Raw genomic sequence first — 22,842 nt, 5'->3', positions numbered from 1 at the left:
CTGGAATAATTATTTTCTCCATTAAAGAGTACCCTATAGTTTTATCTTTATGTAGAGATCTTATTTTGCTTCTGTTGTATTTAGCCATCTAAAATCCTTTGGTAACTATAGAATTTACATATGCTGAATATGTGACACTCTTATAAGTTTATGTAGTATTTTAGAATACATGTTCATGAGAAAAAAGTAAACCTCTATTTTCATATAATTGGAGGAACATGTTTCCATATCAGTCTAAATTCTTCTCCAGTTAAACACTAGGCCAACTACAGATAATGTTTTAAACCATTTCCTAAGAAAATACGATTCTCATATGTCCAGCAAACATTTTTAAAAATAAGAACTTGAGTTCTGCCTATAAATTAACATCTGATGTAAGGCAGGTAGTTTGAAAAGCATAGAGTATACTTGGTAGGAAAATTTGGTGGTGAAAAAAATGTGCTTTTAAATACATTTGAAAAATGTTTTGGTTACTGTTGCACTTTCTTGTATTTAAGTTGAGGAAATTGAAAGCCATATGGATTCTGCTTCTGGGCCCTGGGTAAATACTCATTAAGGCCAAACTAAATGAGAACTGCCAATTGCCTAAGGGACCTTTTTTAAAAAAAAGAAAAGACAAGAGAAGAAAAACAAAACACTTCTCTGACAGTTGGAATTAGCATTTTTTAAATGTATCTTTTTGTTCTATAATTTACATACATAATGAAATAGCCCATTAGTGATCACCATAATGGTGAGGTGAAGCCCTTGTCTTGGAGAACTGTTAAGTTAGCAAGTCATCTATGGTAAGGCATAATAAAGTGGACAACTTGGTGATAGGTAAGTAGATTGAATTGTGAGGTGAGAGTGATGCCATGGTAAAAAGAGAATCTTGGGGAGAGAGTAGCTTTTAAGAAGGAAATCACATTTTGGGTATGTTGAGTTTGATGTCATGTGAGATATCCAAGTGGAGCTCTTCTGAAAGCGGCTACTTGATATAAGACTGAAAGTTAATTTAGAAGTAATTATTAGAATTAAAGTATAGTTTTAATAGAATATTTTTTTTCTCAAGGGCAATTTTGTAGAAGCTCTTGATCTTAGAATTTTAGAATAGAATATACACCATGATTTACTGGGGCTTTGAACAGAACTCATCAAGGGGTGGAAAGAACATGGATTTTGGAATCAAAATCACTGAATTTAGACCCCAACCATGTTGCTTACTAGTGTTTCATCTTAGAGCCTAAATTTCACCTGTCAAATTGGATTCTAATACTAAATAATTAATGTTACTGTGTAGTTTATATAACAATGTATTAACATGCATGACACATAGAAAAAACTTATAAATATTGATTCTCTCTCCATTTATTCACCTTCAGCTTGTACTAGAAGTAAATGCCTCACTCGAGGAAAAAAAAAAGTTAGCAAGTCATTTATGGTAAGGCATAATAAAGTAGCATGCAGGATCAGGGAATTCAGGATTTTATATGTCTCCCCTCATTTGTGATGGATCGAAATGGTCATAGGTTCCACAAAAAAAGCTAACTCTATTTTGGGGGCTGGTTTTTTGAATTTTAAAAATTTGAAGTTCCATGCGATCTGGGTCTTATTTTTTATTTCCACTGTTGCATCTTCAATGCCTGGAAATAGCTGCTCATTAAATATTTTTGAATGAATTAATTAAAATTTAAATCATAATTAAGATATCATTAATAATTTACTTTTATTTCTTTCCCTCTTTTTCTCTTTTTTTCCTTCTTTATTTTCAAACAGGGCAGGGGGGATAGCAGTTCAAAGATTTTGCTTTTTTGTGAGTGGTTTTTTCAAACTTTTGACTTAATCTTTTGGCTTAAGTAGAATGAAACCTTCACGGACATTTTAGGTATGAAGTGTCTTTAAAACATGAGGTGAGCTGCAAAAGAGCAGTTGCACAGGGCTGCAAAACGAGTATTAGAAAGCAAAGATTTAGATTTGTTGGAACCAGAATAGGATTTACAAATCAGTCTTCTTAAAAAAAAATAAATAAAGATAGGTTCATCTTAGTACTATTAAATTCAGTATGATTACATGAAAATACAATTTTCCCTGTAGATATTTTTTTCTGTATAACACAAATTGCATTAAACATCTGCTGAGAATCACAGAAGAAAAACCTGTTGGAAAAAAATGAAAGCAGCTGTCCTTCTATTGCAAGATAATAGGTGGATACAAGAATCAAACTTAAGGTGTGTTTTTATATAGTAAATCAAACATGATCAGTTTAAGCAGATAGCCTCGAAAGTTATTATGGAAAAAACCGACAAGTACAAAAATGACAGTATTTACCAGTGGATAAGATAATTCATAAGCAAGGAAGAGACTGATCTTAAATTAAGTGTTAATTGCAAAGCAAGATGCTGTCAAGTGCTGTGTTTTAGTAATCTGTTACTGCATACGAATTACCCCAAAATTTAGCAATTTAAAACAACCAACACTTATTATGGCACACATTTTCTGAGGGTCAGGAACGTGTAACAGTTTAGCTGGGTTGTTCTAGCTCAGCGTCTTTCATGAAATTGCAGTCAAGTTGCCACCCGGCTCTGAAGTCATCCAAAGACTCCACTGGGCTGGAAGATCTGCTGCGAGGCTCACTCCTGGGGTTGTTGGCAGGCCTCCGTCTTTCTCTGCCTGTGGGCTGGAGGTCTCCGTTCCCCACAGTGTGGGCTTCTCCGTGGGTCTGTGCACAGCATGACAGCAGGCTTCCCTGAGTGAGTAATCCAAGAAAGAGTGACACCACACAGCCTTTTATGGCCTAGTCACTGAGTTGCACGTTGTCACTTCTGCCTTATTTTGTTTGTTAGATACAAGACTCTAGTTCTGTCCACACTCGAAGGGAAGGGACTACTCAAAAGTTGAATACCAAGAGGTAGGGATCATTGGGGACCATCTAGGGCTGAGTTAAGTCAATCAGGAAAAGTCAGCAAGTCAAAGAGAGATTTGGTTGATTTGGCACTTATACTGAAAAGAATAATCCCCTTGTATTAATATTTATAATTAGCTCCTTTTGGAGTGAAACTGGAATTCCTTATAAAACAACAGTAACAACAGTTACAGTTTACTGAATCCTTTTATAATTCTTATTTAATTTTCACAGAACCTTGTAAGTTGAGGAAGGTAGATACTACTATCCTCATTTCATAGATTAGAGAACTGAGGCCCAGATTGTTCAAAGTACTTAGACAGGGTCATATATTCAGTATTTAACCTGAGTTGTTTTTCTTTTCTTTTCTTTTTTGCCTCTTTCTGTTCCTTCCCCTGAAGAATGATTTCAGTTACTTCCATTTTATAAAACACAATTTAATTTTCCCCTTTCAGCCTTATCTAAAAGAGCTGATTTAAAAAAAAAAATGCCTAATTGAGAAGTTTAAAACACTGTTCTTGCAGTATCGATAAAGATGTCACTTTTCTGCCAGCAGCAAGAATCCTTTTTTGCTATTTTTGTAACTGGGTGAGGTCTGATTTCTCCAAAATTGTGCCACACTGTGGTTAGCCGTGGTCTACAAGAGGAAAATATATTTACCCTTCTTTAAAATCATTGGTTTTCCAAGAAATATGCTATTTACTATACCAAATCTGAGTAAATCTTTCTCAGGCAAAAAGCAGTGGTCACTTTGATATCAGACAAGCCAGTTCTCTTCCCCACTAAAAATACAAAACATCAGGCCCTCAGATCTTTGGTACCTACCTTTGTTATACATTTATTTCTTGAAGATATTTGCTAGTGTTTTTGCATTGTTGTTAAAGCTAGATATATCCCTGTCAGTGTTGAATGATTCATTCTGTGTGAGGATTGTGCAAAACTCATGTAGACCTATCAACTTTGCCTATAGAATGTGCTAAATTACTTTGACTTCAGTAAAATATACTATTTTAATAGTGATGTCTTTAAATTTTTATTGAATCCCAGTGCTTACTTTATTTCCATATGCTTACTTTACTTGCATATACTTCCCATTACCCAGTCAATCTTTTCTCTTTAAGGTCCTGATAACATGATAGTTAATGTGAAATGAAACTTTAAGGATTTACTATATACAGGGAAAAATATTCAATATCTTATAATAACCTATAATGGAAAATAATCTGAAAAAATATATAACTGAATCACTTTGCTGTACACTGAAACCAATACAATATTTTAAATCAACTATACTTGAATAAAAAAAATTTAATTCTATTTTTAAAAAGCAAAAAAACTTACATTTAAATAACAGTGTCAAATCTCAAAACACCCAAAACTTTTTTTTTCCCCAAAACTTTTGATAAAATAAATACGGAATAAAAAAAGTAATGTTGGTTGTTTCCTTTTGAACTTGTATAGACTGAGGCTCATAGAATGTTAGAGTCCTTTAGGAGTGTCTGCTCTTTAGAAAAGATAGATGCTTTCTGTATTGTTTAAAAAAACCAATAGTGGTAAATATAATATTAAATTTTCTTCACAGGTTATATATTTTAGTCCATCGAAGTTTATCTTTATCCTTTGCTTACCTTGCTCCCTTTTCTATGCTCTAAGTGAATTGTTGACCTCTTCATAGTTAAGAATCTTGATGCATTTTTCTTCATAAAACAATCAAATGATTATAGTATTAAAATTTTTTTTTTCTTTAGAGAGTTTAGGGAGAACATCCCAACTACCCTCAGTGGAGAGACTGAGTTTAAGATTTATTTCAGATTTTTATCACTTTCAAGTGTTAGGAGGTTAAAGGTGAGCATGAACAAGGAATTCTGTGACCTCAGAGGACCAACTGTGATATGTAACTCTACACTGTTTCTTATTATTGTTGGTTTTCCTAATATTTTGACTGCCTGTGGATATGCACCCAAAGAAATGTATTTTTTCTCATTCTTCCTCAGTGACTTTTCTTCTTCTTGTAATCCCAGCATGGGGGAGAGGGGACAGGGAAAATCAGAAGCCATCAGCAGGCTGAACACCCTCAGGTGACTTACTCAGGTCTCAGATAATCTCAGCTTTTCCTCCTTAACTTGCCCCACCAGTTGATTTGTTTTTCAAGTCAAGAAAAGCACCATCTGCAGAAGACGAGAACATTTCCTGTTTGGTGATCTGACAGAGCCCCTTTCCCAGGCCACCTCACAGAGCCACACAGGTGTCCCTGTCTACAGAACAGCTCACCACAGGAGCTATCCACAGAGTCCACTTAGGACGCCACTCCTCTGAGTGGCCCTGGGTGTGTAGAGAGGCTCTTGAGTATAGCTCTACGGCCTTTGGAAACATACATGTTTCCTGGATTTTCAGAAATGCTCATGGACCAGTGCAAGTGGTATTTGAACCTCAGACATTCATGGTTGTGTCTAACAGCCTGGAGCCACACAATGCAGAGTGAGTGTGGTTGGGTGTTTTTCATCACCAAATGCATCAGATCCTCTTGTCTGAAAACACAAGCAGTATCAGTTTTTCTGAATTTGGTTGATGCTGTTCAATTCTTGACCTGAGGTTATGGTTAGAATTAAATACATTGAGGCCTCATTGATTCAGACTAGTTGAGGTAAGGGAAAGATGAATGATAATTTGTAGGATGTCTGAATAGGCAGATTTTAAAAAATTATATTACTTTCAATTAAAAATTGTAACCTGAGTAAACTAACAAAAAGTTGCTAGAGAACAGTCCTGCTAGACTTTCTTATTGAATAGAGAAAATGATTTATATATTCATGATATCAGTTATATATAAGTACTTCTGAAATGTGTTTAAACAGCTTATTCTCTTGAGTAGTTTAAATTTACCTCTTATGATTTTGTTTATATTGATTTCTTTGTTGAGTAAGCACTCCTTCCTTCTTTTTTAAAGAAAAGGTAAATTCCAGTTCTGTCCTATTACAATTAAAATTAATGGTAGTTCACTCTTCACTGAGCTGTAGTCTTGATTCATTTTAGGTTTTCAATGCCCTTGAGATGCAGATAGTTAATATATGATTACCATCCTATTCTGGAAGAATTTAGGATGAAGCCTTCATAACTTAGGCGTAACAGAAAGTGGTTAAAAATCCATCCATTCAAAAGAAAGAGTTCAGTTTAAATCATGGCAAGCCAGTATTACTTAACTGATAGAAAATGAAGGCAATGTTGATCAGAATAATCACAGCTTAATAAAATGGAAGTACCTCTTTTTTTTCAGTACTTTTATTTGGGAAATATTCACCAACAAGAATTTAATAACCAATAGTACTTAACTTGGGGCTATTTTAACGTTTGATCATTTGCCATTTGACTCTGTACTACCCCTTAAAGGTAGAATATAAATACATTTTAGTTAAAATATATATATATATATATATATATATAACTTCTCATATTGAGCCTAGCAAACTGCATTTGTCAGAAATAGAATGATAACCTCCAATATCTGGCTGTTAAGGAGAAGAGGCTGCCTGGGAGCTGTGTTCCAGTGGGAGAGACAGAGCCTAGGTCTGCTAACCCCTACTACGTTGGCACTCCAAAGGGTACTTTCAGCATTTAACTTCTACATTTATTTCAATTCTTGTAACAACAAAACGGTGTTTGTGGGTGTTTTTATCTTGAGAAAAGCTTTTATTTCTGGAGATTTTCTGCATCGGGGTCTTTAGTGGCCTACACGTCATTGATAGTGCTTGTGTAGTTGGTGGGTGTATAGGAGGGATTCTGTGCCTAGTTGGTGATGTTGCATTAGGGTTTTGAAATTAACTGCCTGTCAGCTCTCAATTACTTCAGCTGAATCAACTGCTGAACATCAAATAATGTCTGAATAATTTTAAAAATGTTTCTGAGACTCACTAGGAATTCAACAAGTTTTTTCATCTTGGAAGAGCTTCACTTGAACTAAATGAACTATGTGTTTAGCCAGAGTGCAGGGCATAGAACATAGGATACAGAAGAAGCCAGCCCTCAGTCCCTGCATTAATGAGCTAGGCTCTGAGGAGTCTTCTCCTCTTATTCTTTCCAAATCTACAGAAACAACCATGCTATTACCAGCTTAATGTGCTACCATATTTTTGGTTAGTCAGGAACACTTCTTAAATGCCTGTGGTGTGTTAAGTCTGGAATGAGGGTGCTAATTAGAGGGCAAAAGACTGGTGGTCTGAACCTGACCTCCCCTCTGACCCGTATGCACCCCTGGGGGGGCATTAGGTTTACTTTCCAGATTACATTTTTCATCACTTAACTCCCAGGTATTCAGCAACGCCTGTGTGTGAGGTGCTGGGCTAATTGTAAAAAAGTACAACGGTAGATAAACCACAGAACTTGCCTTCAGATTGGAAGTAAAAGTAGCCTGCAGTTCCTGATCACTCCTATAATGCCTGGGGACAAAGTCCAGATGCTTCCTCGTGGGGCAGGGAGTTCACTGCCCAGGTAATGTAAAATGTGTTGTGGGCAGTGGAAAACTGGCAGCTGGGTGGTCCCCTTGAAGATCCAGCTAAAAGGACCCCACCTGGGTAAAGCTCCCCCAAGTCCTTCTGTAACGCTCCCTGTCAGGGTCTCACTGTCACCTCAGCTGTTACTGTGTGACTGTGTAGCTGTGTGCACAGCAGTCCTGTGTGATAGTCTGTTCACTGCTCTAGGAAGGAAGGAATGATTTACTCATGGTGTGTGCCCAATCACCACATGGGAGGTGCTTACTCATGGTTGAATGGAATTGGGTCTGATTTTATCCTGGTTTAACTTCAGTAACTGAAATTCTTAGGGAACAGTGCATTCTGATAACCTCAGTTACCTGTTTTGTTTTTTTTTTGGGGGGGTGGGGTTTGGCCGTGCCACGTGGCATGTAGGATCTTAGATCCCCGACCAGGGATCAGACCTGCGCCCCCTGCATTGGCAGTGCGGAGTGTTAACCACTGGACCGCCAGGGAAGTCCCAGTTACCTGTTTTATTTGATGGTTAAGCAGAAAATCTTTTTCTTTAGCTTGCACTGTTGAAAATCTTTTAAAGTTTTAGACCATTTCTTACTAAGGAGTGGTCTGATATCTTTATAATAAAATTAATTTAGAATAACTATTAATATTGTTCAACTAGAGAAAGTATAGGGCAGTGATTCTTAGTGTGGCCCTTGGACCATCGTGTGGGGACTTGTTAGAAATGCAGATTTTCCATCCCACCCCAGACCTAGTGAATCAGAAATTCCCAGGTGGGGCCCAACAATCTGTGTTTTAATAAGGCCGTTAGGTGATTCTGGTGCCCTTTCAAGTTTGAGAGCCACTGGTATAGGGTAACTGTTCTGAACCCGGGATACACATAACGTTTTAAAAAATTCAGTACCCTGAGCCCACCCCCATAAATTAATCCATCCTTCCTTCCTTCCTTCCTTCCTTCCTTCCTTCCTTCCTTCCTTCCTTCCTTCCTTCCTTCCTTCCTTCCTTCCTTCCTTCCTTCCTTCCTTCCTTCCTTCCTCCCTCCCTCCCTCCCTCCCTCCCTCCCTTCCTCCCTCCCTCCCTCCCTCCCTCCCTCCCTCCAACATCTTTATTGGAGTATAAGTGCTTTACAATGGTGTGTTAGTTTCTGCTTTATAACAAAGTGAATCAGCTATACATATACATACATCCCCATATCTCCTCCCTCTTGCATCTCCCTCCCACCCTCCCTATCCCACCCCTCTAGGTGGTCACAAAGCACCGAGCTGATCTCCCTGTGCTATGTGGCTGCTTCCCACTAGCTATCTGTTTTACATTTGGTAGTGTATATATGTCCATGCCACTCTCTCACTTCATCCCAGCTTACCCTTCCCCCTCCCTGTGTCCTCAAGTCCATTCTGTACGTCTGCGTCTTTATGCCTGTCCTGCCCCTAGGTTCTTCAGAACAATTTTTTTTTTTAAGATTCCATATATATGTGTTAGCATACGGTATTTGTTTTTCTCTTTCTGACTTACTTCACTCTGTATGACAGACTCTAGGTCCATCCACCTCACTACAAATAACTCAATTTCATTTCTTTTTATGGCTGAGTAATATTCCATTGTGTATATGTGCCACATCTTCTTTATCCATTCATCTGTCGATGGACACTTAGGTTGCTTCCATGTCCTGCCTGTTGTAAATAGAGCTGCAGTGAACATTGTGGTATATGACTCTTTTTGAAATATGGTTTTCTCAGGGTATATGCCCAGTAGTGGGATTGCTGGCTCATATGATAGTTCTATTTTTAGTTTTTTAAGGAACCTCCATACTATTCTCCTTAGTGGCTGTACCAATTTACATTCCCACCAACAGTGCAAGAGCACCCCCAGAAATTCTGATTCAGTTGGTCTGGTGTGAGGGCTAGCATTGTTATTTTTTTAAGTGACCCCATGTGATACTGATGTGTAGCCAGAATTGAGAACCATTGCTGTAGGGGGTAGAACAGAAATTTGGAATTTACTCCGTATTAGCCTCTGCAGCTTGCTTAAAAACTAAAACCAAAATAATGCTTCTTTCTCCTAAAAGTTGGACAAAGGAAAACTTATAGTTATATTTTGCTTAATCAGGGTTTTATTGAGTAGGCAGTCCTCACTTTTCATGGCATGGCATTAATAAAAACTCTCTCATAAAAGCAGGTGTTCTAAAGCCAGTGGTGTTTTCCCATAGGAACAATGTCATATCTGGGTGTTAACTTCCTGATCAAAGCCCTGGCATAAATAAATCATAGATGGGACCAATAATGTGTCATAAAATCAATGATACAATAATTATAAACCTCTGTGGTCATTTAAAATAATAAAATTATGCTCCAAGTCCAGTAAAATCAGCATAATTGTAGTACACGAGCTAGCATCACCCCCAGAGGCCTTGGTGCTATAGAAAAATGCATGTGGTCATAAGAAACAGTTTCCTGGATCTGTTATGTAGTAAATATTAACACTATTTGTATGCACACTTAGAGTTTGGAGAGGAAAGATTTAGATAACCTGCCTCTAAAAATGTCCAAGGAAGCCTTGATGGACGCCTTTTCCCTCAGCAGCCTTACCTGGAGTCAGCAGTGTGTGCTGCTGGTGGAGGTGGTGAGAATGTGGGTGTTTCTATCCCTGAAAAGTATTTTTTCATGAAGGGACTGATCCAGGATTTCTCCTCTTGACCTTAGTTCCCTCAGAGTTCTGCCTATTAGCAGAAATACAGGAAGAGAATAAGTGATGTGATCAGTACACTTCACATTTGACTTAAAAGCTGCAGATTAATTGTTAAATCATTAGGGCCTGCTTTTTAAGAGAGGCACTTCAGATGTTCTCTTTGGGTTGGCCGGTTGGCACAGGCTTGTGAGAATCTGGGCAAACGGTTGGTGGAAAAAAGTACTAAATTTGGTGCCAGAAGACCCAGTCCAACCTGGCTGGCTCCTTACTGCCCCTGTGGCTCTCAACAGGATACTTCTCTGAGCTTCCATCTCCTTTCCTGCAGTGTGAGCATGAACACACCTAACTCACAGGATTGGAAGGACTGAATAGATTAATATAGATAATTGTACCCAGCATAAGAAGCTTTCCATGAAAGTTATTTTAAGTAGCTGAAATATTGATTGGTGAAACAGACATGAGGAGTCCTATCTGTATTTTGTCTTCTTGCCCCTGGAGTAGAGAGCCTGCTTCATGGTGAATACCCAAGCAGATAGTTCTGGGAACCTGGGGGAAGTGATGGGGAAGTATGTTTCTCACCCTGCAAATCCTTCCTGGGGAAAGAAAGTAATGTTCTCAGTCTGGGTCGTTAGGAAAGGCCCAAGAATGGATGGGGTTTGAAGTGTGTTGTTGGTGTCCTACCTGTAGCCAGGTGTGCATTTTGACTCAGAATGCATTGTCAGTTAGGGATCTTGGTAACAATAGGTTGCTCAGTAACTGAAGTGTTGTTTGGACCAAACTATTGTAGCACACTTTTCTTGGCAGGTATGCCCTGTTGATACTGAACTCCGTGTGCGTTGATAGTTTTATATCAACTACTATAAAATAACCACAGGTTCACAGTGACTCAAATTAAGCCACAGTGACGCAGGTTACACAGGTACTATATTCTAGGAATTCTAAGGCAATTATCAAATAAATGTACTACTAGAGAAAATCATTGCCTATTATATTACATTAGTCATGATTTTTTTTACTAGCTCAGGATTCTTCTTCTTACTGCCCCTGGAACTCTTGTCTCAAGAATACACTAAGTTCTTTAACTAGAAACAGTTCTTTGAGCTCTGATATGCTTAGGAATTCAAAGCGAACTGAAGGAAAATAGAAAATGATTAAGGAACATAGTAATCCTCTAAGTAAGTTTTTCCATGGATTCATAGAACCCACAGAATCCATAGACCTTAGGGATTACCTAGACTACTCTCTCCTCCCTGTGGAAATTCACGCTCAGAGAGGTCAAAAATGTTAACATTGGACAGTCATTCTCCTCACTATCATTACTGTGCTTTTTCTTCTACCTCACATAACCTCTAAAAGTTTTCTCATAAAATTTGTTTTTTAAGTAAAGTTAAGTTCAGGAACAAAACATTCAGTAATTTTTCATTTTCTTAAATCCACCAACCAAGATGATTTAATCTCTTCTTGGTCTCCTTTGAGACACATTTCAAAATAGCACTGATGTACGGTATGATCCAGCATTTCACTACGGGGTATATACCTCAAATAATTGAAATCAGGGACTCGAACAGATATTTGTACACTGACACTCATAGCAGCATTATTCACAAATGTCAAAAGCTGGAAGCAACTCAGGTGTCCATTGACAGATGAATAGATAAAAAGTGCATCTATATGCACAGTGTATGTCTATACAATGGAATATTATTCAGCCTTACAAAGGAAGGAAATTCTGACACATATTGCGAAGTGGAGGAACCTGGAAGACATACAAAGTGAAATAAGCCAGTCACAAAAGGACAAATATTCTATGATTTCACTTATATGAGGCACCTAGACTAGTCAGATTCATAGAGACAGAAAGTAGAATGGTAGTTGCCAAAGCCTGAGGAATTATTGTTTAATAGGTATAGAGTTTCAGTTTGGGAAAATGAAGACTTCTGGAGATGGATGGTGGTGATGGTACACAGTCACAACAGTGTGACTGTACTTTATATTACTGAACTGTATACTTAAGAATGGTTAAAATGGTAAATTTTATGTTATGTATATTTTATCACAATAAAAAAAGTGTTGGGTAAAAAAGGAGGTGACTTCCAAATAAAGTCAAGCCTTTGAAAAGCTTTTTTTAAAAAAAAACAAAACAAAACAAAAAAAACACTGATAGGAAATGAACTCTGGCTGTTCACTGATACCTGAATGAGATGAGTCTGGTGGAAGGAATGCTGACCTGGGCTCTGTCTAATTCTCTGTCTGTCGTTATCCAGCTCTGCGACCTACCCATCTGGCCATTAGTTTTCTCATCAGTAAAGTGAGGCTGTAGGCTGGTCCATCTCCAGCCTTCCTGCCTGCTCTGGAATTCTGTGAGTGGTCAGGTCCTTAGCAAAGAAATACTTGTTTAGGAACAACTTCCTGTGAAGATAAGGAGCCTGGCACACCTGTGATATGAGGGCAGACCAGTTCTCTAGAACTTGTTTTGGCCAACGCTTGTCTCAGGCATGTTTGAAAATACAATAAGCATTTTATCAGTCCATCTTGCCTCCCTGCTCTCTAGGCAGGACCAGAACTCCACAGAGTTGTCAGATTCCAGAGCTATATCTTGGGGTCCTGTACTTGCTTTGACACCAGCCCAGAGTTTGGGGCTGTTTCTCTCAGTGCTTTTGAGTGAGCCCTTGTGGCATCAGAAATCTATTTCTTTATCACTGCCTCAAAGATGGGGGCTGTTCCTCCCAATTTGTCTTTATTTTCAGTAATCCATGGGAAAGGTTCTCTCTAGCCTGAGTGTTCATCAACATATGAATGGATGAACAAAATGTGGTATATCCATACAATGAAATATTATTTCGCCTTAAGAAGGAAGGAGATTCTGAAACATGCTACAACATGGATGAACCTTAAAGACGTTATATGAGTGAAATAAGTCAGTCACAAAAGGACAAATACTATATGATTCCACTTATGTGAGGCACCTAGAGTAAGCAGTCAGATTGATGTACAAAGTAGAGTGGTAGTTGCTAGAGGCTGAGTTGTTTCTTTTAGGCTTTGGAGCATATACTTTGGTACCAAGTTAATCCTTCTCCTTAGGTTTCCCATAGACTGGAGCTTTGCTTTTACTAAGCACACAGAGATTGATTGACAGGCTGAAACTTACCTTTAACACAGTCTGAGTGCCATGCGTGCACAGCTTGTGGGTGTGTTAGGTGAGAGGAGGTACAGACAGCCTAGCATAAAAAATAGAAGCCATTGACTGGGCTAGTTGCTTATGTGGATTATTGTCCATCTCTTCACAGAGCTGTGGGGCAAGTGGTGGCAACTTCATTCCTCAGAAGAGGAGACTGGGCTTCGGGAAGATTGCCACTCTCCCAAGGCCACCGGCAAGAAACTTTAGATCTGAACTTACATCTGTCTGACTGCAAAGCCTGTAGTCTTTCTGCTGTACCACGCTTCTTAATATAGGAGGGCATATAACCGTGCTATTCAGTAATTTAGAACTGAAAGATTATCTCCAATTCAAGAAGGCAGTAGTAGAATCCCTAGCTGGCCCTTTTTGTAATTTTCCTTGCTATAATGCTGAGATCTGAACAATTTTGTGACTGTTGAGCCACGTTTGTGATAACCATAACAGAGTAGAACAATTCCTCAGTGGTTTTATGTGTTAGGACAGTATTCTCGCTTGGGTAGAGGAGGAAGAGTGGTGGGCTGCTTATGAGAGGGTCTCAGGTGGTTCAGAAACTATTGTGAGAGTCTAATGCTAGCCTAGTTCTTCATAGGCTGATTTATGGTTTTTCAGGAATGCTTACGGTGTGACCAGATACTCTTCACATTTTGTTTGCACCTGTGTGTTTTTAAATAATTGTGGCTCTTAATCTATTTTTAACTTCTACTCTAATTTATTATGGGATATGACTTGGACTTAAGCTTCCCCTTCCCATTCCACTCACTAGTCATTCAGTTAGACTTTACAAGTCAATATAAGAAATAGAAAGAATACTACTTGATATTACTAGTTGAGGGTGTGTCGCCTTTGTGTGTCCCTCCCTTCTGCCTTGGCCCCATGTTTTTTCCTAAGGCTGATATGGTAAATGACACGTAATTGGTGTTCCATGGGTGAATGGATGGATAGATGAAAGAGCTTGCAGTTTTTAGAGAATCATTGTTTATAACTTTGGTAACATCTATGCTAAATGAATACAATGCAATCTTCTTTTACTTTTGGTATTGGGGAGAAAAGCAGATACTCAATTGCAAAATTAGCTAGATATTCTGTATATCTGGTGTTTTGGGGGGTGTCATAGTTTGATGGTATCTGAAAGCAATAAAGTGAGGATTGCTTTTTATCAGGATTTGTTATAATTTGATGAGTGATTTGTCTATGTGATCATGCGTTCAAACAGAGGGCAATAATAGTAATGACTTTAGTAGGTGGAATTCAGTATGAGAAAGTACACCTGGGTGTGATGAGGTTCAAAATTAAAGGTGCAGCCACTCCCATCTCCAGATACGTGAATGATCCATATCATGTATCAATATATGTATAGAGGAATATCACACCCTCCCCTATCTTTCCTTCTCATATTTTCCCATTCTAGAAGAACCCCCATTGTCAAACTTGCCCTTTATTCTTTCTCTTTCCCGGCACCTCTGCCTGAGCAGTGCTCTAGTGGGAGAAGAGGAATTAGGAATGTGGAGGCTTGTTCCTGGAACTATAGCATCCCTGTTAAAACATATTTTTCTGTAGGAACAATGTTAGGGATTAGGTTGTATGATACTGTAAGCTTTTAGTGGCTTACATTGTAATGGCTAGTTAGGATACTTAAGTGCATTTAAAAATCTCACTAGTTTCCCATGGTAGTCTCTCCCTTCCCACCTTGACAGTCCTACTGAAGGTGAACCTACTGCTAGACTGATAGGTCCTATGAAAGTTGGGTCTCTAGGTGATATCAGCTCACTCTGATGTGCACTGGCTCAGTCATATTTATCTGTGTGTCAGCAGCTGCTACTCCAGTGCCTGGCACATAGGACATGCCCCCCAGGACTTGATGAATTAGGTTGAATTTAAGAGGGAAACTTTTACCTTCTCTATTTTCATCCTTGTCAGTTTCTCAAGAACTTCCTCTTTTTAAAAAAATTTATTTATTTTAATTTATTTATTTTTCGCTGCGTTGGGTCTTCATTGCTGCACGCGGGCTTTCTCTAGTTGCAGTGAGCTGGGGCTACTCTCTGTTGTGGTGCGCGGGCTTCCCGTTGCGGTGGCTTCTCTTGTTGCAGAGCACGGACTCTAGGCATGCGGGCTCAGTAGTTGTGGCTCGCGGGCTCTAGAGCGCAGGCTCAGTAGTTGTGGTGCACGGGCTTAGTTGCCCCGCGGCATGTGGGATCTTCCTGGGCCAGGGCTCGAACCTGTGTCTCCTGCATTGGCAGGCGGATTCTTAACCACTGTGCCACCAAGGGAAGCCCTCAAGAACTTTCTTAGTTGAGCTCTTTATTACTGCTGGAATTCGGATTTATTTATTGATCCCTTTATTTACTTACTCACCAAACATTTGTTGATCACCTACTATGTGCCAGGTGCTACCAGGCACTTAAAGCATAGCAGTGGACCAGTGCAATTCCATGGCCTGTTCTCTTGGAGCTTATAATCTGACCATTGTTAGGAGGGCATTCACTGGGTCTGGGGTGGGACGGTTTTCTGTTAACTGCTGCTCTTTTAGAAATGCATATACTGACTTTGAAATACCCTATGTGTCTGGACGTAAAATCTCTTTTCTTACCTTGAATATCAGTGATGAAAAAGTGACTTTTACAGTTATTCAAGTGTCCTTAAAAATAAACTAATGAAAAACAAGATGTGGGCAGTTTGCTTTTACACAGTCTTTGATTAGAGAGTAATTCTTATTTACCTCCTTTTAAAATGAAGTCTTAAAATAGTAATCTGAGGTATTAAAAAAACCTTTCCCAAATATTATGCTAATAAACTATTAATTTCTGAGTTTTCTATTCAGGCACACTTTTCCTTGTGCCCAGGACTAATTTAGTTGCATATTGTTTCTATTCATAGCTCCCCAGTCTTAGGTAAATCTGAGAGTATTTACTGGTGAATAGTTTCATATGGGGGAAAAAAAACCCAAAATCATGAAAAGGAAAGGTAAGAAAATGACAATACAACAAAATCAGCAAAATAAAGGGTGATTGGGCTGGTGGCTGGGTTGGAAGAAAATGAAAAATTTTCTTGATATTCTCTTTGTGGTGCAAGATTTCTTTCCATAGATTATATAATTTACATGAGCTATTTGAAGGGATTACGTTCTTAACAGTTCCTTTAAAGCTCTTTATTATGTATAGCCCGAAGCCTTTCTTCACACTTGTTTCTTGATGCTCTGTAAAGGGGCTTTCAAGATAAAAATAATTCTATTTAAGGATTTTGGGGTTATTCATTTCTGTCTAAAAACAAAAATGCTTAAACAGTACATTATGTCAGATCTGCCTGTTTAAGAGATTTGAGCACACCTGGTAGCAAAGAGGTTTAACCTAGTTTCTAAGATGAAAACTCGAGGTGGAGGAAGGATGAGGAACAGTCCAGGGTGAGTTGCAGAGCTGGTTACCTTTAGCCTACTTTCTCTGGGATGACGCACTTTATCCTTCCAGGTCAGGCAGACTCCTCGGCCCATGCATTAAGATTCCTGGTTGCAGGTAACAGAAACTCACTTCATCCAGCTTAAGCAAAAGGGGGCTACTGTTTTGCCTACTTAACCACACTGCAGGATAAGCTGGATGAAGTGGATTTTAAGGACGTTGAGAACCAGGGACTTGAGCACAGCTGAGTATCTCTGGCTCCTCCATGCTTTCTCTCCACCTTTTGTCTCTTTTAGTGCTGGCTTCATTTTTCTCTTACTGCAGGTGGGCTGCCTCTACATGGAAGGTAGTACCATGGATCTGGGAGGAAACAGGATCCCTTTCCCCCAGGGAAGAATTCTGATTGGCCTGGCCTAGGTCACATGCCCAGGACAGTTCATACAGCCAAGGGGATGAGGTAGGCTTGTGTCACTTGTCCAGGGAGGTCACACAGACATTGCCTTGAAAGAATTGTTATAAACAGACAGCCACAGCAATTTTTTGCTTTTTTAATCCATATGGGATCCTGTTCCAACAACTGGTTAAGATTCTTTCCCTAATTCATGGAACATGTTTTAAAGTCTTTCTTCTGTTCTTTTTATCCAGTTCTGGACTTTATGCCCAACTGAACTTTAGGTTCCTCTTTCATTTTATTCTGCGTTTTCACAAGAACACAGGCTAGCACCCTGTGCTGTAGTGTGTTCTTGAGAATTATGGTTGACTGACTGAATACCACTGGAATATGTATATTGAGGCATAAAATCATAAAACTTGAGCAGTGAAAGAGGTCCTTGATCCCATCTGCCTTCAGTTGTTTCACATATATCATGGGGTCTCCTAAACACAAAGGACTCAGAGGTAAAGAAGGGTGAGCATTTCTTCGAATTTCTAAATATGGGCCCTGTTTTAGGAACTGAGGATGGTGGGGTGAAACAGAGAGAAGGAAAGTCCCCTCATGGACCTTACATTTACAATCTAAGGGAAAATCTTGACAGGCTAACTAGGATGCCAAATTTCTTTGAGTTTTGGATAAAATCATACCAGTTTAGAGCTTATCTTTTAAGAATGGACTGACGCATGAATGGATCTGAAGCTCTGATTGTCAGATATGTGTTTTGGGATAACTGTTTAAGAAGCAAAACAAATTATTAGTAAATGATGTTTGTTCAGCAGATAAAATCTTTTGAAATACAGCATTTGTTGGAGAAAATAAGTAAAAGGAGTACTTGATGGTGCGAATGACTAAGAGCTCAGTCTTTTAAACTGACAGCCTAGGCTTTAGACCTCAGCATTCCAATTGCCAGCTTAGTAACAAGTGGTCAGAGCTCCTTTAGCCTCACATTCTTTAGCTATAAAATGAAGATATCTACTTTATATGATTTTGGGGTGAGTATTAAATGAAAGTTAAACAGTTAACTTTTATAAAAATCACAATTTTTTTATTGTAAAGTATACACAATATAAAATTTACTTTTGTAACCATTTTTAAGTGTACAGTTCAGTGGTATTAAATACATTCATTCACATTATCATGCGACTATCACCACCATCCATCTTCAGAACTCTTTTCATCTTGCAGAACTGAAACTGTATACCCATTAAACAATAATTCTGCATTTCCCTCTCCTAGCCCCTGGCAACCACCATACTACAAACAGTTACTTTTTTATAAATGGTAGGATCTCAAAAAATGTTAGCTGTTATCCCTCTAGATCAGGAGTCAGCAAACTTCAGCCACAGGCCAAATTTGGCCAGTAGCCTGTTTTGGTAGGGTCCTTGAACTAAGAAAGGTTTTTATATTTCTAAAGGGTTGTAAAAACAAAACAAACAAAAACAAAATAAAGAAAAATATACCACAGAGAGAGTATGTAGCCCACAAAAGCTAAAATACATATTTACTATCTGGTCCTTTACAGAACAAGTTTTCTGACCCCTGTTTTAGATCCCATATGCATTTTTTTTAAATTAATTAATTAATTTTTGGCCGCATTGGGTCTTCATTGCTGCGTGTGTGCTTTCTCTAGTTGCAGTGAGCGGGGGCTACTCTTTGTTAACTTCTCATTGCGGTGGCTTCTCTTGTCACGGAGCAAGGGCTCTAGGCGCGCGAGCTTCAGTAGTTGTGTCATGCGGGCTCAGCAGTTGTGGCTTGCGGGCTTAGTTGCTCCTCGGCGTGTGGGATCTTCCCAGACCAGGGCTCGAACCCATGTCCCCTACACTGGCAGGCGGATTCTCAACCACTGCACTACCAGGGAAGTCCCCCATGTGCATTTTTTAAAATCATGGGGTCCTGTAAGAGTTTGATTTAAAAATGTGTGTGTGTGTGTGTGTGTGTGTGTGTGTACGTGTGGGTACACGTACCCTTCCACATATATATCTTATGCGGGTATATGAACATCTGTCCTAGATCATGAATTCTGGATGGGGCCATGTTGCCCTTAACGGGGTGAAATTGGTTCTTGGGGGGTGAAAAATCTTAGATACTATATAATTTGCAGCCTTCCAAAGGGCCACAAGGTATAAACAGATATATAGTGTTATCTCTGGCATTAACATTTCTTGGGGAGGGGAAGCGGGGGAAGAGCGATTAGAGCAAATGTCTACATAATTAGGCTCATTAGGGGAACAATAATGAAAAAAGGTTTGAGAAAGTGCCCAAGACTAAATTCTGGAAGACAGGGTGTGTGTCTTATTAGCCTCTGAATATTCCAGCGTTTAGCACAGGATCTAGAACATTTTCTTCAATCCGTTAAATTTGTTACAGCATAGTTGAATGAATGACACCTCTGATCTAGTTCAGTGACCCATTCAGTCCAGAAATTGCTTTCCCAGCAAACTCTACAGCACTGGAAATTAAAAAAAAAAAAAAGAAAAAAGCTTTTTTTTTTTTTTTTTTTTGCGGTACGCGGGCCTCTCACTGTTGTGGCCTCTCCCGTTGCGGAGCACAGGCTCAGCGGCCATGGCTCATGGGCCCAACCGCTCCGCGGCACGTGGGATCTTCCCGGACCGGGGCACGAACCCGCGTCCCCTGCATCGGCAGGCGGACTCTCAATCACTGCGCCACCAGGGAAGCCCAAAAAATTCTTTTTAACCTTTAAGAAGTTTGTCAAATGATTAATCTCTGTGATAGCAGACAGATGCTTCTTATTAGACTAGAATTCTTCTTATTATTTTTTCTTATGTTTGTTATTGACCCAAAGTGAGTGTAGGTGTTGAAGTGTAAAGACCTCTCACCCTACATGTCCATGCAAGGCTCCTCATGGTCAAGTCAGCTCTAAATTGGAAAGAAAGCACAGGTGTATCACTATTTTACCTGAAAAACAAAGTTGGATTTAGAATATATAAACTTTGAAAGCAGCCCCTGAAGTGTCAAAGACTTGGGTCATCCTGATCTCACCTCCCAGGGAAGGACTGTGTCTTATGTATCCCTGTATCCCCAGTGCCTAGCATGTGATGGGGTGGTTAGTGAATGTGTTTCTGTGCTGGCTGTACTGGTGCTATTTCTGCACATGCTTCATTGTACCCCAGAGTTCCTTCTATTAGCAGTTTTCTTTGCCCCAACTTTTTCTCACTTACAGACTCATTCCTGTAGATACAGTTCCCCCATCTCACTTTGGTCCCAAGTACCAGTTGGTCTTTCTACCACTGTTGCAGCGTTTGATGATGATGAATAACGAGGGGCTATTCAGACAGCATTCAGTGTGCAGGGACAGTCTTCATGGCCTAACCAGTGCTGATGGAGTCGTGCCCAGCCCTGTGGTTGACTTAGAGCATGGTGTGGTGGAGGATAATGAAAGAGGCAGTGCCAAGGATTCTTGCCTCCTGCTGGGGTGGGAACTGGAAGTGGTGTCTGGGGAGAGGGACCTTACATTCCAGCCTAGGCTCTGAGGGAACAGCATAGAGATCCAGCAGGCCAGTGTTGCTTAGATATCTCTACCACCATTTTCCAGGGGAATCAGGAGATAGCCACCAAAGTCACCTCAGTGAACACAAAACTTGTCTCCTCTTGTACTTTCTTTAACATTTCTGTTTCTGGCAATCTGACCCCACTATATATATGTTTGCTTTAGTATAAACATATCAAAAATATTTTAAAACTTTACATGGAATTGACATTCCACAAGAATGAACTACGTTCATCCTGTACCCTGAGCCCACCACTGTGATTTGCTGGGAAGACTTACATCACAGAGAGAGAAGCATAGTTGAGCTATTGGCTGGGAACAGACAGGCATTAGCTGCTTTGGCCAGTCAGATCTTGGAAACTGAGATATTTTCACATAAAGTGATGTAAACCAAGAACCAGGTGCAGAAACCACTCTTATGTGGTTAGAGTGACAAAGTGACAGCCCTGGTTTATGTCCCTGAGTTTGTAATCAGCTGATGGCTCGGACGCTCTGAGTATCCTTTGTCCTGCCCTCAAGGATGAGAACTCCATTTGCTGACTGTGGCAATCTCAGTGGCCCTGGGGCTTCCCACCACTGTAAGCCCTTCACCTCTGCGGGGCTCCCTGCAGTCCTGGAGAGGCCCACCACGTTCTCCCTGCTGAGGGCTGGGGTGGAATTATGCCTTTCGTGGCCGTTTCAGGGCAGAAGCATCAGTCTATTTTCAGTAAGAATCCAAATGCTCAGAACCTATATATGTGAAGGACATACTTTTATTGCTCTTCATGGAGCAAGAGGGTCGACTCTTGGTGTATAAGTATCTCAGGTGTCTCAAATCTGAATCAAATGTATGGTAACCTTTAACTTGGTCATTATAGTTTCACCAAGACATTTTAGTGGAATTAAACTTGAACTAAAAATTATGTAATTAATTACAGCTTCTAATTGAGTCCAGTCTGCAACTTGATAACACAAGGCCCACAGCTGACAGGTGGTTAATCCCTACTGCATAACTTCTTCATATGTGTTCCTTAAGATAGGATTTAAAACAATAATCACAACAACAAGACTTTGGGTAAAAATCTTAGGTGGGTGCTATTTGGTGACCAAGCTAGAAAGCCAGTGACTGCCACCTCCCAGCCCTCAGCCTGGGGTCCTGGTCGACCTTCCTGGAGGCTCCCCTCTACTGAATTCCTGCAACCCATGAGTCTTGTACTTTGACTTATTCTAGTCACTGTGTGGACACAGTCAGTCATGTAGCTATTTTCAGACAAGACCAGTGTAGCTATGCCCATTGATTTACATTCTGAGCTTCTGGTGATGGAATAAAATTACTAGGAATAACCATTTTTTGATGACCACCTTGTAAGTGCTCTGGTGGAGTAGAAAGCCCTTTTCAAGGGTTTTTCCTCAAAATTAGTGGGTGGTAACTATATAAATGAATGTGACCTTTAAAAATATGGCACATTAGAGGAAGACATGATCAAAAGATTAATTCCGGGCTTCCCTGGTGGCGCAGTGATTGAGAGTCCGCCTGCCGATGCAGGGGACGCGGGTTCGTGCCCCGGTCCGGGAAGATCCCACGTGCCGCGGAGCGGCTGGGCCTGTGAGCCATGGCCGCTGAGCCTGCGCGTCTGGAGCCTGTGCTCCGCAACGGGAGAGGCTACAACAGTGAGAGGCCCGCGTACCGCAAAAAAAAAAAAAAAAAGATTAATTCCAAGCAGAGATGTGATGGTCAGTAAAACCCATTTCAAGACTTACGCAGACGTATGGTGCCACTGGCGTAGTTGAGTGTCAAGGTAGTAGAGAGAAGGGGTAGTCAAACAGACCAGTGTAGGAAATTAGTTGTGATCCCAAGCAGGTTTTAAATGTCTTCAACTGATTTTTAACTCATCCAGAAGAAAGAGGGGAGCACTAATAATTCTCTACGTAATTAAAAAGTTCCTGGCATGTGAAGTTCCTGGCACACAGACGGTGTATGTATGTATGTATGTATGTATGTATGTATTTATTTATGGCTGAGTTCGGTCTTTGTTGCTGTGCGCAGGCTTTCTCTAATTGCCGTGAGCGGGGGCTATTCTTCTTCGTTGTGGTGCGCGGGCTTCTCATTGCGGTGGCTTCTCTTGTTGCAGAGCACGGGCTCCAGGCATGCGGGCTTCAGTATTTGTGGCACACGTGGCGCACACGCTTAGTTGCTCCACTGCATGTGGGATCTTCCCGGACCAAGGCTCGAACTCGTGTCCCCTGCATTTGGCAGGCGAATTCTTAACCACTGCGCCACCAGGGAAGCCCTAGAGGGTGTTTT

At 40.0% G+C, this 22,842-nt stretch overlaps 1 protein-coding gene across 5 annotated transcripts in view; it reads left to right on the top strand.

The window, feature by feature from the left end:
- Positions 1-22,842, top strand: part of IGF2BP2 (insulin like growth factor 2 mRNA binding protein 2) — a 159,712-nt gene that overhangs the window by 14,508 nt on the left and 122,362 nt on the right. The window contains exon 1 of one of the 5 annotated variants that reach the window (XM_067738332.1): positions 17,025-17,074. The exons of the other annotated variants lie outside the window; for them this stretch is intronic. Within the exon in view, the coding sequence (XP_067594433.1) occupies positions 17,040-17,074 (35 nt within the window). The 5' untranslated portion in view covers positions 17,025-17,039. Of the gene's footprint in view, positions 1-17,024; positions 17,075-22,842 lie in introns of those variants that run through there. 5 annotated transcript variants of the gene reach the window in all.

Source organism: Pseudorca crassidens, chromosome 5 (genome assembly GCF_039906515.1).
Source record: "Pseudorca crassidens isolate mPseCra1 chromosome 5, mPseCra1.hap1, whole genome shotgun sequence".
In the NCBI taxonomy this organism is placed as follows: domain Eukaryota; kingdom Metazoa; phylum Chordata; class Mammalia; order Artiodactyla; family Delphinidae; genus Pseudorca; species Pseudorca crassidens.
The sequence above is the reverse complement of the archived record's forward strand: the minus strand, read 5'-3'. Positions and strand labels throughout refer to the sequence as shown.